Source organism: Spinacia oleracea, chromosome 2, assembly GCF_020520425.1.
Source record: "Spinacia oleracea cultivar Varoflay chromosome 2, BTI_SOV_V1, whole genome shotgun sequence".
Classification (NCBI taxonomy): Eukaryota; Viridiplantae; Streptophyta; class Magnoliopsida; order Caryophyllales; family Amaranthaceae; genus Spinacia; species Spinacia oleracea.
Window position 1 is genome coordinate 21,096,510 of NC_079488.1, and position 14,848 is coordinate 21,111,357.

Sequence of the window (14,848 nt, forward strand, 5' to 3'; positions counted from 1 at the left end):
CATCCGGGCGTGTACATATCATAGCATACATTGTTGAACCAATCAATGATGCATATGGAATCCCACTCATTCGTCTACGCTCATCTAGTGTTTTTGGGCACTGAATGTTGCTTAGAGTCATTCCATGATACATGGGTAGGTAGCCTCGCTTGGAGTCTGCCATATTGAACCTTTCAAGTGAAGGAAATAATGCCCTTGGTCCAAGTATGCATTTAATGGTAAGTCTAATAAATGCGGTTCAGTATTAATTATACAAGTTAATAATTCAGTGAGATCAAGTGAATTGTATGCCTAGCTAGAGGCCGCTTCAATTCAAGTGGGTTAATGATATTAATCCACAGCTTACTCTTGACTGAACCCGTAGGGTCACACAAATAGTACGTAAACGGATCAAGTATTAATGGCATTAAATACTCCATCTATGGATATTCGGAATCGACGGATCTTGGTTCCAGTGGGAGCTGAGATCTTCAAAGGCAAATAATGAATACTCCGGAAACGATGATATTGCCGGAAACGGAAATATGGATCGTATCGGGAATATAAATATTATCCAAGTCGTAGATGTTGCCGGAAACGGAAACATTGTACGTGTCGGAAAATATTATCGGAAATGGAAATATTGCCGGAATCTGTTATTTTGCCGGAAACGGAAATATTGCCGGAATCAGAAATATTATCGGAATCGGAAAATAATTCCGGAAACGGAAATATTAAATATTCGTTCGAAACGGAAATTAATTCCGGAATCGGAAATATTAAATATTGTTCGTATCGGAAATGAATTCCGGAATCGGGAAATTAATCGGAAGCGCGTCGTACGAATTAGCATTGGACGAGATTGCTAGACGAAGGCCCAGCGCAAAGCCAAGGCCACGTCTAGCAAGCATGGCGCGCCACACAAACAGCCCAAGGCTACGCCAGGCCCACCGCAAGGAAGGCCCAGCGCGCGCCTAGGCTGCGGCAGCTTCGTGGGCTTCGTAGCTCGCGTTGGCTTTGCGCGGGCATGGCCTGCGCGAATGCGGGTCATGCTCGTGTGAGTGCTTGTGCTTCCGTATGAAACCTAAATCGTGTAGGATTCGTTTAATGATTAAATTCCTATTCCTAATGGATAAATTTATTAGTAGAGTTTTAATTAGATTCTAGTTAATTAATTCGTTTCCTAGTAGGATTCCAATACCTTTTCCATACCCTATAAATAGGTGATTAATGCTCACAATTTATAACGAGTTTTTCAAGTATTCAAAAAGAGAGAATTTTAAGCAAAAAATTCAGTCACTTATTTGCCTCAAATCCGCCGAAAATTATAGTACCTTAAGGGCGATTCTAGTTAGTCAAACCTAAGGCGGATCCGGACGTGCTGTGGACTTTCTACGGAGGGACGGCACTTGGAGTCCTAAAGACTTGTTCTTGTTCGGTTCGGGCGCAGCAAGGGAGGGCACGCTACAAAGAGTATGCATCCTAATTATGCTAATTGTTATGTGGCAATTCATTTGGATTCCTGGCTTTAATGGTTTTTCCGCATGATTTATATTTTGTTATATGTATCATAACCTACAGTGGTATCACGAGCCTCTAATTAATTCCATAATAATTGCTTAACATGGTCAAATTTTACAAATTTGCAAGGAATTAAAAGGGGTGATTAATTTTCTTAATTGTAATTAATTGCAAATTTGCGTTTATTTAATTATATATGTACGCAGTTTTTCGGCAGTTTCTTCGTTACTCAACGAAATCGAGTGATTTTTGTGTCAATTCCGCATGAAAAAGGCATTCTAAAATTTTGATAAAAATATTGTTTTTTCGGCCGAACCCAGAATTCCCAAATTCGAAGCCTAACTATGACTTATCATAGGTTTTAATTTTTCGAACGCAAAAGTTTGTAATTTTAAGATGTTAAAATAAATATTTGCACTTCTTGTTGTTAAATCTTGAATTTTTGATTGACCTACTGTATATGTTTAACAAATTTGAATGTCTAAGCTTGTTAATTATACAACCTAATTTGTAATTGTAATTAATTTGTTGAAATTCGAATAATTTAGAATTGATTTGATTTTCATAATTAATTAACGCCTTAATTAGGTATCCATGATTAAAAACCACCATAAAAAATTTTAATTTATGATAAATTTTAAATTTTTATGACCTAGATTTGAATCCATGATAATCGGAAATTAATTGATTAATAATTTTTTGATTTTTCGCCCTAAAATTATGAAATTAATATGATTTATTAATTTGTCATTAATTTTGAATTAAAAAGTTTTAATTTTTTATGAAATTCGCTCATGATTGTTGCACGCACAAAGCAAAGGTCGCTACGTGTTACCCTTAAGGGGTGTTGTATAGTGCGGGCACGCGACGACGAGCAAGGGAGCTCGTCGCCCGTGCGGTACGAATGCAACGAGCAACAAGCAAGGGGCGGACGCGCGAAGCAAGGGAGCTGGTCGTGTGTGGCTCGATGGGCGATGGGGCGAAGGGCAATGCGGGGGCCAGGCGAGCAGTCGCGTGTGGGCAGCGAGCATGCTGCGCCACAGCGCGCGCTGCTTCGCCCAGCGAGCAAGGCAGTGGCGTCGTGCAATGCGGGCTGCGCGCAGCGTGGCCTCGCATGGATGCGATGCGTGTGGCCTGCCCGTACGTGCCTAACGATCACTCGATGGGGCGCGCATGCCTCATGACTCGATGGGGCTTGGGCGCAAGCCCAAGTGCCTCGTCGTGTTAAGATTGATACGTTTTAAATTTAATTTTGAATTTTCAGTTCGGAAACGATTTTAATTAATTTTAAAATTCGTAATTTTAATTTTTTTCTCGGAATTTAATTTTGAATAATCTAATTATTATAAATTCTAATTTATTCTAATTATTTTACTAAAATTAAAACCTTGAATAAATTTAAATTCATTTAATTAATTCAACTGAAAATAAATTAAAAGGATTCAATTATAAATTTATATGAGCTTTAAATTTTAATTAAATTTGTATGTTTCCGGTTAGACTAGGAAATACATTTTTATGTTTAAAATTAGTAAAGCATGTAAATTTATTGGTTTAAGTGGGAGCGTTTAGTCATAAACTCTTGATTAGGTCTACATTCCTTTAAGGTTAAAACAACTTGATTAGAATTAATAAGGATTGAATAATTGGTAGATTATTGGAAGCCTTGATTAATTGCTGCAAATGTTTATGTGATGCATAATATGTTCTACTAACCAGCTATGTGGGTCATTCATGATAATGAATGGGTGAATGGTATATATTGTATATGTATTGTTTTGCAGGTTATTGAAAAGTGACTAGTATGGCCCAAATAGGATAGAAAATATGGTCTGCATACCATTAATTTGAATGTAATATTGGTCAAAAGTACCAAATTTTATTGCTTTAAATATGGTCTGCGTACCATCAATAGTTGTAATTAGTTTAATTATAGCTTATCCTATTTGAAGAAAATGGCGCCTCCCATGGAGAATTCAAGACGGAGTTTCCAATCCATTTTCAAGACGGTCTTTGAAGTTGAAGCTTCAAGATGAAGTCGGGCAATACTATATCACATTTATATCTTATGCATGTTTTAAGTTATTTATTGGTTTAAATATGTCTTAATTATGCATGAGATTGTGGCTTGATTATGTTGCATGATTAAGGATTTTAGTTCACTTAAAATCTAACCAACATAGTAAGAGCCTTAAGTTCCAAACTTTAAAATTGAGTTAAAAGGTGCCATGCCAAAATAACACTTACTTGGATAACCTTTACATCAATCTTAGTAATAGTTTTCCGCCATAGCAAGGTGTTACTTATTTATTTTAAAGGGGTAAGGTACACAAATAATTGTGAGTACATGTTAGTTTTGGTGAAACTCAACGATATAAGTAAGGAGTCCTTTTATGTCGTGGCAAATGAGATAGGTTTACCTAATAAGTTCTTAGACGTACCTATCAACCAAGAGTAGTTTCTAGACTATTAACAAAGGCTTTGCTTACCTAAAATACTTTAGAATTGAGTCTAAATACATAATGTGCTTAATTCTTCAATGATTTAATGATCTTGGAATCATTTTATTCACACCTGCCGGAACAATAAATTCGAATAAAATGTCAATAACTTGTTTAAATTGCATGATTGCTTTAATTTTCAAGTTATTACTCATGATAAATGTTTAGACTTTGCATGCTTCAATGTATGTTTTCATTATTGTTTATAATTAAATATCTTACACTGCAGTAAATCCTTTTAGAAAGGTAATAGTAAATTTCCCTGATTGGTAATGAATCCAAGAACGATTCATGGAAATGAGAGAAAATGAGCAATTTAAAATGTACGTTTCTTATAGCGACTTTTATGGTTGTTTTCGAGTATCAAAATCGAATGGCAAACCGATTGGTGCTTGTGAATTCAAAATACAATGTAGTTTTGAGATCATAAAGCATTGAGTTTAAACGCTTAGCTTTACCAATGGTTAACAACCTAATATCTTTGTCCATTTAGTTCTCGAATGAGTCCAGACCCTAGACATTCGAATAGATCGATGCTTAGAGAACTTTAGAAGCTTCTGGTAAAATCATCTAGTTGAAAAGAATATTCAACATAAATAAAATGGTAAGAACCTTGTTGAAGTGACATTGGACATGTCTAAACAAAGTATAAAAGTCAACACTAAAGAATTCAATTCTTAAGGCTATTAGAAAGGGTACAAGAAATAGGAAAAACAAGGAACAAATGAAAGGAATTTACGATTCCGTTTCTACCTATAAATTTATGTTTAAAGAGAAATGACCTAGCAATCAAACTTCCTTGGTATCATATACCGCTTGAGGTTCTTACTTCGGTAATAACTCAAACGATGGAAGCTAGGATACACTATTGACCTACAAGTGAAAAAATGAAGCATGACAATGCTACATTAGTTGTAGGGTCATCTAGTTTGTTTTAAGTCCTTTCAAAGGCTGGAAGCTAATGGATATTTTGTTCCATAATCAACATACCTAAATTTATGTTTTCAAACACATAAAGACTCACATTCAAGAAAAACAAAAATAATGTTTGTTTATTTATTTGATTGAAATGGTCATTTACGGGTTGAGTCAATATGCTTGATTAAAACAAACAACTTTTTAACAATAAGAACTTTACTAGGTTCAAATCAACCCCTTGATTTGAGTTCCACTAATCTTTGGCATTGTTGCTTAGACCATATCAACAAGTTAACATTCTAAAGCTCTATTTTGATGGAATTTTAAAATTTGATTGATTTCTAGATCATTTAAGACAAGCTAAGTCTTACTTGTTGGAAGTAACAAAGGATATGAACTATTGTAAGGACGCCTAGACAATAGAGTTCAAAGCTAAAGAAAGATTTTATGACTTTATTATTTCACCTAAATTTGAGTGAATATTGGTTTATCTACTCAAAGTGATATAAGTTTGAATCTGTTTGGCTAGTTCAAAGATTCAGAAGTATAAAATCCACATGGCAAGAAATCATAAAGATCTAGGTTAGATTATGACGATGATTACTTTAAGACAAAAAATGATCATTAATGATTGTGTGTTGTAATTTCACAATCTAGCTCCATAAGATATGGCATATCTAAGTTGGAATGATCGAAGCCAATTAGTACTTGATTCGATCAATGATGAATCATAAAGACTTTTCCTATAATTTCTAAAACAAAATGCTCAACTACCACCAAACTAAACCAAATTCGTCAAAGCTATTGAAAAGTAATTTCAGAATATCTTTTCAATAATATATATATATATATATATATATATATATATATATATATATATATATATATATATATATATATATATATATATATATATATATATATATATATATATATATATATATATATATATATATATATATATATATATATATATATATATATATATATATATATATATATATATAGGGTCGGGTTCCGGAGAGAACACCTCTTTACATGAGAATACATTTTGTATATGAGAACAAATCCTGGCCCTTGATACTGATACATCTCAACGGCTAATACGTTCTCTTCGTACAACTCGATTCTCTTCCCACTTTTCCCTCTCATTTTCACGACATTCTTTTTTCCTCCATCTCCATTGAAGCTTCTTCTTCAAGATTCTTCCTCCATTAAATCTTCTTCTTCCTAGGTTCTTTCGGGGTTTTTTTGAGCTTCTTTCTCCATTAAAGCTCGTTCGAACTTTGTCTTCTCTATTTCTCCTCCAATTGCTCATTCAGAAAACCCTAAATCAAGTGTTTCTCCATTGGTATTTTTCTCTCTCCCGATGTTTGTGTGCGATTTTCGCCTCTTTTGAATAAAATCAGTTTTCTTGCTTAATCTTTCCATTTTTACTTTAATAACTGACTAATTGTATAATGTCGTGAATTTTGTTATTTTGAGAAATAATTTGGCATTGCAATTTGGATTTAAGGAGAAATGATTGATATAGTTTTCAGAGTTACATGTATTGAAGATTTGTTTATATTGGATTCTTGAGATTACCAACTTGTACTTGGATTAGTTTTGTTGCTAAACGGTTTGTTGGTTTTGGACAAACAGAGATTTAAATTGATTTAGTTAAGTCAAGATTATTGGTCTAGTCATGGATTTCAAAAGAAGAACCCTAAGTTGAGTTACAACTTTGTTAATTGAAAATGAAAGTAGACTGGTGGTATAACAGACACAGAATTTGGAGTTGGCCTGAATACTACTGTACTCATTTTTGACTTTGTGAGTATTTGAGTTCATTGGCCTAGGTGAAATGGAAAGCATGAGAAACGTAGAGCATGCTTTTAGCAAGCATGAGAAACAGTAGTAGTGTGTAATTAGTATCCTGCAAATTCCATATCCTGCAAATTCCACATCCTGCAAATAAATTCTGAATACAATGTGATAAAGTCCTAATAGTTTCACGCTGAAGCATCTAAAGTGCCTAATTCTAAAGCTCTCCACAACAGATGTAATGCAAAATTAGAATAGGATCATCTAGAATATGGATATATGTCGATCCATCTGAAGATCCCTTTAAAGAATTATGTATTTTGTTTGTTTCCTTTACTTTTCCCTTTTTTCCAATTAATTTCTTTTGGGATACCTTTCCATATAATTTTACTTTTTATAATGGGAAAACTATTTTGTAAGGGAATGAGTAATATTATTGCATTTGGTTCTGATGAGTAAATCTTGAATGATACAGGGGGTATAGTGAGGACTTTTATGAGGGACTTCTATATGGATTGGCGACTTTTTGTGAGAAATAAGGATACTGTCAATGGAACTTGAGTGACTTGGACTTGTCCTATTATTAACACCCGTCTCATATAAAACTTTGATGGTTCCAATCCATCCTATAGTCATGTTCTAGGCTTTTCCCTACCCGTTTCTCTATCATCTTGCAAATAAGGAGATAAAGATGATCTGTTGTGACTTTAGCTATCTGTTTTAGGTATTATATATGTTGGAGATCAGCTGAAACTCATGTTTTCATACATCGGTAACATATGCGAGTTTGTATTTTTGCATGTGCATTGATCAGGATGACAACGAACTAGAGTTTCTCGAAATTGTCCATCACTTTGTTGAGATTCTAGACCGCTATTTTGGAAGTGTGAGTTATTTGTTTCAGCTGTTAGTAGCACACAAGAAGTTAATTTTCTCATTACGTTAGTTAGTTCTACATCTAAAAAGTAACTAAATTCTTTTGCAGGTCTGTGAGTTGGATTTGATCTTCAACTTTCACAAGGTAAGAGTATGCCCTGCATCATGATGTTTCACATTTTTTTATATGCTTTAAATTTCCTTCTGATTTGTTAATGGTATGGCTATGAAAGGCATATTATATACTCGACGAGATTTTGATTGCTTGTGAGCTCCAAGAATCAAGCAAAAAAACAGTTGCCCGCCTGATTGCCGCACAGGTACAATATCTATTTGAATGTTGTATAGTATTCACTGCTGTTTGTGTCAGCTAACATGGAGAATATGGTTTTGCAGGATTCACTGGTTGAGGCTGCAAAAGAACAAGAAAGCTCAATCAGTAATATAATTGCACAAGCCACAAAGTAAGCTGTTGTCACCTATGAGTTCCATATCAACCGATCCTATACCAAGCCAATTTCTAGTGAAGTTGTAATCAATTTTTTTATGAATATATCTCTTTCTAGTGTATTGTTGCTGTTGCCAAAAGTACTACTCTCCCTAGACGATTCTTCTTGTGATAAAATTTGTACCGTTGTATTTGTTACTGTTTTTGCAATGTCCTCCACACAGGCGTTTTGTTTCTGTAATGTTACATATGCCCAGCTGCATTTTTCTCGCATTGTTTTCGATGCAATTTTCCCTCTAGCATGGACTGCAAATTTATTTATTTAAACTGAAGTGTTACAGATGTTTAGTTTTTCTATTTTTTCTGGATAGTTTCTGTGGTCCATTTTGAAGTTAACCTTGACCTAAAGTTGCCACCATGATCTCTACACTTCCCTTGCTGAGAGTATAGTCTCTGACTTTCTGGCGTTTGTTTATGTGTAATGTCCCGTACGGGTTCTTGTATTACGTATATGGTCCAAGTCTATTGTACACCAATTGCAGTCTGTATTTATTTCTGTAAGATTTTGTCACGGTCCTGGAAAAAGGTCATTGGTAACTGGTAAGTCCTTGGATCAAATCCAACAAGTCCTATGTTATACGTAGTCCATACTAATGTAAATTTACGTAGTCTCTAATTTTTTTTAAGGGTATCATTGAGGCTAGAAATAAAAAGTTCAAATCATAAGTAAAACAACTAAATTTAGAAATGTGGCCTACTGTTTAGGAGGTTGGGGAGCATTGACACTAATTTGGTGTACGAGTACTAATCAGCATTTATCTGGAAGAAGAATTCATATCTTGAGAATCATTAGAAAGTATATGCATTAAAATGCTGTTCGGGACAAAGATGGGTAGTTCTTTTAGACTTCCAGGATAGTAATTTTGTGACAATCTTGTATAAAAGGTAGCTGAAATATTGATGACTGCAGATGACTGGCTAATGAAGGTTGATAGCGCAAATTCAGGGTCTTGTCAGTAGATGAAATAACTAGTAATAGTATTATGATGATGATTCAAAATGTGTCTTAACTAGTTTGTTGTTATTGTATAATACCTTGTGTTGAAATAGTGTGTTATTGTATAATTTATGGTTTTTTTTATGTACATTAGCGTTATTTAAGAGGAACCCTAATGCTAAACTTGGACAGGTAAGAAATTTGAAATTGTGAAGAAATATCAGAAGGATGTCGAAAAATGAAGCAAAAAACAAGAGGAGGCTAAGCTAACTTGAGCCATCGCATGGTAAATTGATTTGATTTAATAAGTTACCACATTATTCAATATACTTCTTTTCTTGTTCAATAACTTCACTTTATGATGTACTAAATCAGATATTGCAAGTAGGCAGACACGATCTAGAGCTGAATCTCAACCTCAAATCGTTGTTCAACCTGAACTACTACAGAGGTATTGGTTATTGTTATTGGTTATTGTTGATAAGTTTAGGTAGAGAAACTTTGGAAAAGTGTGTAATGTTGTGCTGTTTAGATCAGTTGCCCTATTTTTGTATCTTTGCGGCTTTCCCCCTTGTCTAGCCCTATGATAAAGTTGAATGTCATTTTCAGTTGTCTTAATAGAGAAGAATAACTTGCTTTCCTATTGTGACTTGCATGTTTGGAATTTGGCAAGAACATAAATACTTGCACGGGCAAAGAGAAACCGTCACAGAATGCAAATGTTCCAGAAGAGTCTATGGATCACACTTCTTTTATTTCTAGCCAACTTTATGTTGCCCGATAGGAGAATAGCCTAGTTTAAGGTGCTAGCTCGATCAATAAAAAAGATAACAGATTAGAGAAAAACATGCCTCTGATTTAAACTGATGCAAAAAACCCTCATGTTGTTGCTTTGCTTCCTATTCATTTTCTGATTTATGTAGTAACTTTTATGTCACATATTTTACGGGGATCATTCTTTGGAAGTTGCACAAGTAAGAGAAGAACAAGGAATGCAAGTTATTGTGAGGAGAGAGAGTGAGAAGGTCAAGACATTTTCCAGAATGTCCCCTACCACTTTGTATAAGCTACTCGTGGGTGATAGAAATTTCAAGGGTTTGACTGAAAAACAAAAAGATGATGTTCACGCAATAGGATTTGGTAGATTATTGGATCTACAGATAGAAGAGTTGCCATGGGATCTCTGTCGGTGGCTAGTTAAAAATTTTGATCCTTTTCATTCCTCTCTTCTTTTGGATACGGGTAAAATGAAAATAACATTAGATGATGTTTATGTTTCTTTGGGATTGCCAAAAGGTGCAAAAAAGGTTATTGAAGCAAAGGCTAGGGATCCTAGTGTTGAGTATACAAAAATTGTTAGCGATTGGTTTCGTGATTTAGGAGTTAACAATACTGTGACAGTGGGGGATATTGTGAAGAATATTAAGGTTCTGGTGGATGGAGGGGAAATATTTAAGAGAAGCTTTGTGGTTCTTGTAGTTTCAACATTGTTGAATGGAAATAAAAATGCTAAAGCAAACTACAAGATATTGAAATCTTTAGGGGATGTTAATGATGTTAAGGACATGAATTGGTGCCAATACACATTAGAATCTCTATGTGATTGTAGTAGGGAATGGCAAGCCGAAAATGGAGATGGTCTGTTTAAAGGGCCTGCTATAGTTCTACTGGTATGATTCCAATCCTTTTGTTTTTACAGTTTCTTATCTAAGGCATTCTATTTTATAAGTTAAAATCATGTTTCTTATGTGATGCTTTTTATTATGAATTTTGTTTTGAAATACAAATAGGGAAAACATAAGGAAAAAGGCATTTGATATGCTTTTTGTTTTTTTTCTAGCTTTGTTACATGGATCGTGTGACCTTTATGGGTCGTCAGCTTGTTGAGAGGAAGTTTCCCCTCATCAAGTCTTGGACAACGAGCAAAATTCAGGAGAGGTCTGATTTGGAGAAAAAAATGGCGGGAAGATTTGGACAAGGTAAAGTGGAAGAGACCTTGACCATTAAAGAAGAAAAAGAAACAAATGGTGTTGATCAAAAGGTAAATCTAGCTGGAATTTTGTAACAGTAGTATAGTGGATAGAGATAAACGAAACAGAGAAAAGAGAGAATTGGGTGCCCTGTAATTTTAATATGATTTTGTAGTCAGTGATTTTGCTGATAAAATCAATGCCATTAACAATCAGCAAAAAACAGCAATGGACTTGGCAGTTAGTTATGTACTTGGCAACCTACATCTTTTTTAGAAGAATATATATGTTTTTCAATCCTTAACTTCTCGCTATTTGCTTAGGGTTTCACTTGACTTTGATTTAAGTATCCTATGCTAAGTTATTGATTTGGTTTCTTGCAGGAATGCCTAAAAGAGGTTGTGAGTGCTGCAATGGAGTTTGCCGGAGCATTTAGTAAAATTTTTGATGTCGTTGAACAAGCAAATTCAAAATTTCCGAACTTCCAAGCTGTAGCTAAGTTGCATAACTTAGCGAATATGATGTTTGACGTGTATCAAGAATGTGACAAGCATGAGCAGCAAACTGACCAGCAAACTAACGAGCAAGAGGAGTCAATTGATATGAATGAGATGCACACTCAAAGTATTGATAGGCCAGAGGAGCCAAAGGAGCCAAAGGAGCAAACTATGGATGGGGATTTCGTGCTTGAGGACGAGCATTTGGGTCCGGATTTCTGGAAGGCTTTTGATGAGGAGGTTAGAAAAGCTATTAGCAACAGGGAAGCAAATAAGGTTAGCAGACCCTCGACACTTTCTTCTCCTCCTTCTCCTCCTCCTCATCCTTCTCCTCTTCTGACTAAGTTGCCACCTCCTCAAACTAAGCTGCCTCCTCCTCCTCCTCCTCCTCCTCCTCCTCAAACTAAGCTGCCTCCTCCTCCCCCTCCTTCTCCTCAATCTAATTTCTGTTCTTCTAAAACACCTTCAATGGCCAGACACCATGGTCCACGCCGTTCTCCTCGGTTGGCTCACATTGAAATGCCTTCTTTTAACTTATTCTCCTCACCACTTCCTCCTACTCCTCCTTTTTTTTCCTCCTCTCCCTCCTCCTCCTCCTACTCATACACATTTTTCTCCCCGTTTGGTCAACATTCCCCCTTCTTCTCCTAGCCCTTCTGTTAGGCATGCTGCCAACACTCAACCTTCTCGCCGTTTTTCGCCTCGTCTCAATAACGCTCCTGTTGTGCATTCAGTGTCTCCCACAATAGTCGATGTCATCGACTGTGACATAAAAATCTTGAAGAAAAGGGAAGGAAACCCATCTTTTTTGTATAGATCCCCATTCATTAATAGGCACGTGAATGTCTTACGGGATCTAACGCAAAAGGAAAGGTGTATGGCAGACTGGGTATTTGCTGATTTAGAGAAAAGGTAAAGTTTAATATTGAGTTTTGCCTATAGTTCATTTAGTTATTCTATGTACTGAAATGTCAAATGTTCATTTTATTTCTGGTGATTTATTTTCATTTCAATAGTGAGAAGCTGTTTAAAGATAAATACATGTTCATTACACGTGAAGTTTTAAACACCTTGTCATCAGAAGACGGGATTTCAGAAAAAGTGGTGGATTTGTGGGCACATCTATTGAACGCCGGGGAGAAGAAAAGATGTTCTAGCTCTATTTCAAGATATTTTGTTCCCATGCCACACATGGTATTTTCTCCCCTAGCTAATTTTGAATTTATATTATTAACAATTTATATTTTTAATATTTATTTGTTTCTTCTTCTTTTTATAGATGTTGTTGTACCTTTCACTCAATTCTTATGGTGAATTCTGCAAATTATTAGAACAAGATCTCCCTTCTGCAAATATTGATATCACAAAAGTACAACTTGTAAGTTATTTATGTTGATTTCTCAATAGTGCTCACCTTTGTTCTTTTTGGTAATTATGTTCGTTCATTTCTTTTATGTCCCTTTCCTTGTTCATTTCTTTTAAAGTGTATATTTTCATTACATTTTAGATGTGTTTCACAATTCAAGACCCTCGGTGTCCATACATGTTCTATTTCAACTTTCAACGACAAACAATTGACATCATCGCAGTAACAAGTCTGAATCCAGAGACTTTAGTGAAGCAAAAACACTGGTAAATCAAAATCATTTTTTCTATACATTTTTTCTTTGTTTTTTCCTTCGATTTTTCTTATAAATGTCATGTGTTTTTCTGTATTTGGAAACATTTCCAGGCTGAAGCTTTGTCAAAGTATTTCAAAGGGAAGAAGAATAATAAGGCTAGTAAAGTAACATCTTTCAAGGTTCAAGAATTTGTTTTGGAATGGGAAAAACCAAAAGAATGGTGTGATGTTGGACTTTATTTGATGAGATATATGGAAACATATAAAGGAGATATGAAGGCATGAGATCCACAATTGAAACCTCAAACTGTAAGTATTAAAAATATTTATGCTAAATTTAATCTATTCTAGGAAAGTCTAAGTGTCATTAACTAGGAAGTATTTATGTTCTATTTTTTTTTTTCCAAGGATGCATTTCTAAAGAAATTGAGAGTTAAATATTGTCATTCAATCTTGACCAGTGAAGTCAATTCTTTGAAGGAAACAATTGAAAAGAAGTGGAGAGAATTCCGGAAACTAAAAATCTAATGTCCATGGTAAGGCTACTGTATTCCAAGTATGTGCTTTTTATTGTTTTCTGCCAGGACATACTTGGGGATAGTGACTGCTGTAGACATTGTTGGACTTGCCAAAATAACTTATGTAGTCATTTCCATTTCTTCCGAAAGGCCTAAACTATCAAACGAGCTGTAAGTAGTGTTCTAATCTAAAGTAGAAGTGTTTGGATGGAGTAGCCATTAGCTGAAGGGTGGAGGGAAAGGTGTTTGTTAACTATGTAGTGTATGTTAGCTACGTATTCCATAATCTATATGCCAGCCAGTGAGAATAGGATTGAATGAGAAACATTTTTATGAATCCGCAGGTTTGCTGATGTTGAGTGTACTCAGTCCTCTCTGCCAGTTTCAATTGCTTTTTATATGTGGTACACATTAAGTTGACTTTTGCTTTTGTCTTGTTTTCTCGGTTTGTTTTGGTCAAATTGATGTAGACGGTAATCTGCATGTCTTGCTGAATTCTGAGCTTTTCTTTGTAGAATAGGGTTATTGATTGATTTGGGAACTTGTCAAGTATGTTGACTTTTATTGCGTTGGGATTACTTTGTATAAGTGTGGAGTTTGAAGCGTAGGACCTCATATTTATATTGAAGTCTTGAGTATTTAACTGTTCTGGTTTCATCGTGCTAAAAGTTATAAATCAGGGCAGAAAGAGTGTTAGGCTATTCCTGAAGGAGTGAAACCTGATATGGAGCTAACAGGTAACAGTGGGATGTGTAAGGAAATTGATGTTAAGGAAACAGAGTGAGATGAAACAGGTTACTAACGGGAGAGATATCAGTGATTTAGGGTTGACCCTTTTTTCTTGGTTTTATTTCACGAAGATTTAGTCCTTTACTATAGAGAAACAAAACTTCTGTCATTTTATTTTTATTTATTTAAAAAAAAAATTAGAACTTCAATTCTCAGACTGTCAATTGCAACTTTTCTATGTTTCATTCAATTGTTTGGCCCGCCTTAGACAATCAGAAAGCCAAGCTCTTCAACTCAACTTCAGAGATAAAATATGATTTAGATTCTTCATTCTTATTATGTGAGGAAGGCCAGACAAATGCCAAACCAGATAAATTTTTCCTCCAGATATTCATTATGCATTTATTCGCTTCAAAACAAGATTAATGATAAATTTTATGTTGCTATAAGATCGTCTGTCAAAAAAC

The 14,848-nt window shown here is 34.8% G+C and overlaps 2 protein-coding genes across 3 annotated transcripts in view; both read left to right on the forward strand.

Moving 5' to 3' along the window:
• The window catches only part of LOC110798043 (AP-1 complex subunit sigma-1-like), a 29,807-nt gene extending 21,738 nt beyond the window's left edge, over positions 1 to 8,069 (forward strand). Inside the window, exons 2-6 of the mRNA XM_056835729.1 lie at positions 6,176 to 6,270; positions 7,540 to 7,611; positions 7,711 to 7,746; positions 7,835 to 7,921; positions 7,998 to 8,069. Coding sequence (XP_056691707.1) covers positions 6,176 to 6,270; positions 7,540 to 7,611; positions 7,711 to 7,746; positions 7,835 to 7,921; positions 7,998 to 8,069 — 362 coding nt within the window. The remainder of the gene's footprint in view (positions 1 to 6,175; positions 6,271 to 7,539; positions 7,612 to 7,710; positions 7,747 to 7,834; positions 7,922 to 7,997) is intronic.
• Positions 8,070 to 9,232: 1,163 nt separating this feature from the next.
• On the forward strand, positions 9,233 to 12,810 carry LOC110780050 (uncharacterized). 2 transcript variants are annotated; one of them, XM_056836542.1, is made up of 7 exons: positions 9,233 to 9,332; positions 9,422 to 9,497; positions 9,970 to 10,716; positions 10,887 to 11,087; positions 11,400 to 12,425; positions 12,595 to 12,707; positions 12,793 to 12,810. In XM_056836542.1, exons 3-5 carry the CDS (start codon positions 10,039 to 10,041, stop codon positions 12,162 to 12,164), a joined length of 1,644 nt encoding a protein of 547 aa, XP_056692520.1. In that variant the 5' UTR covers positions 9,233 to 9,332; positions 9,422 to 9,497; positions 9,970 to 10,038; the 3' UTR covers positions 12,165 to 12,425; positions 12,595 to 12,707; positions 12,793 to 12,810. The 2 variants fall into 2 exon arrangements, with proteins under 2 accessions (XP_056692520.1, XP_056692521.1); XM_056836543.1 differs by lacking the exon at positions 12,793 to 12,810 and having other exon boundaries at positions 12,598 to 12,707.
• Positions 12,811 to 14,848: the final 2,038 nt, after the last annotated feature.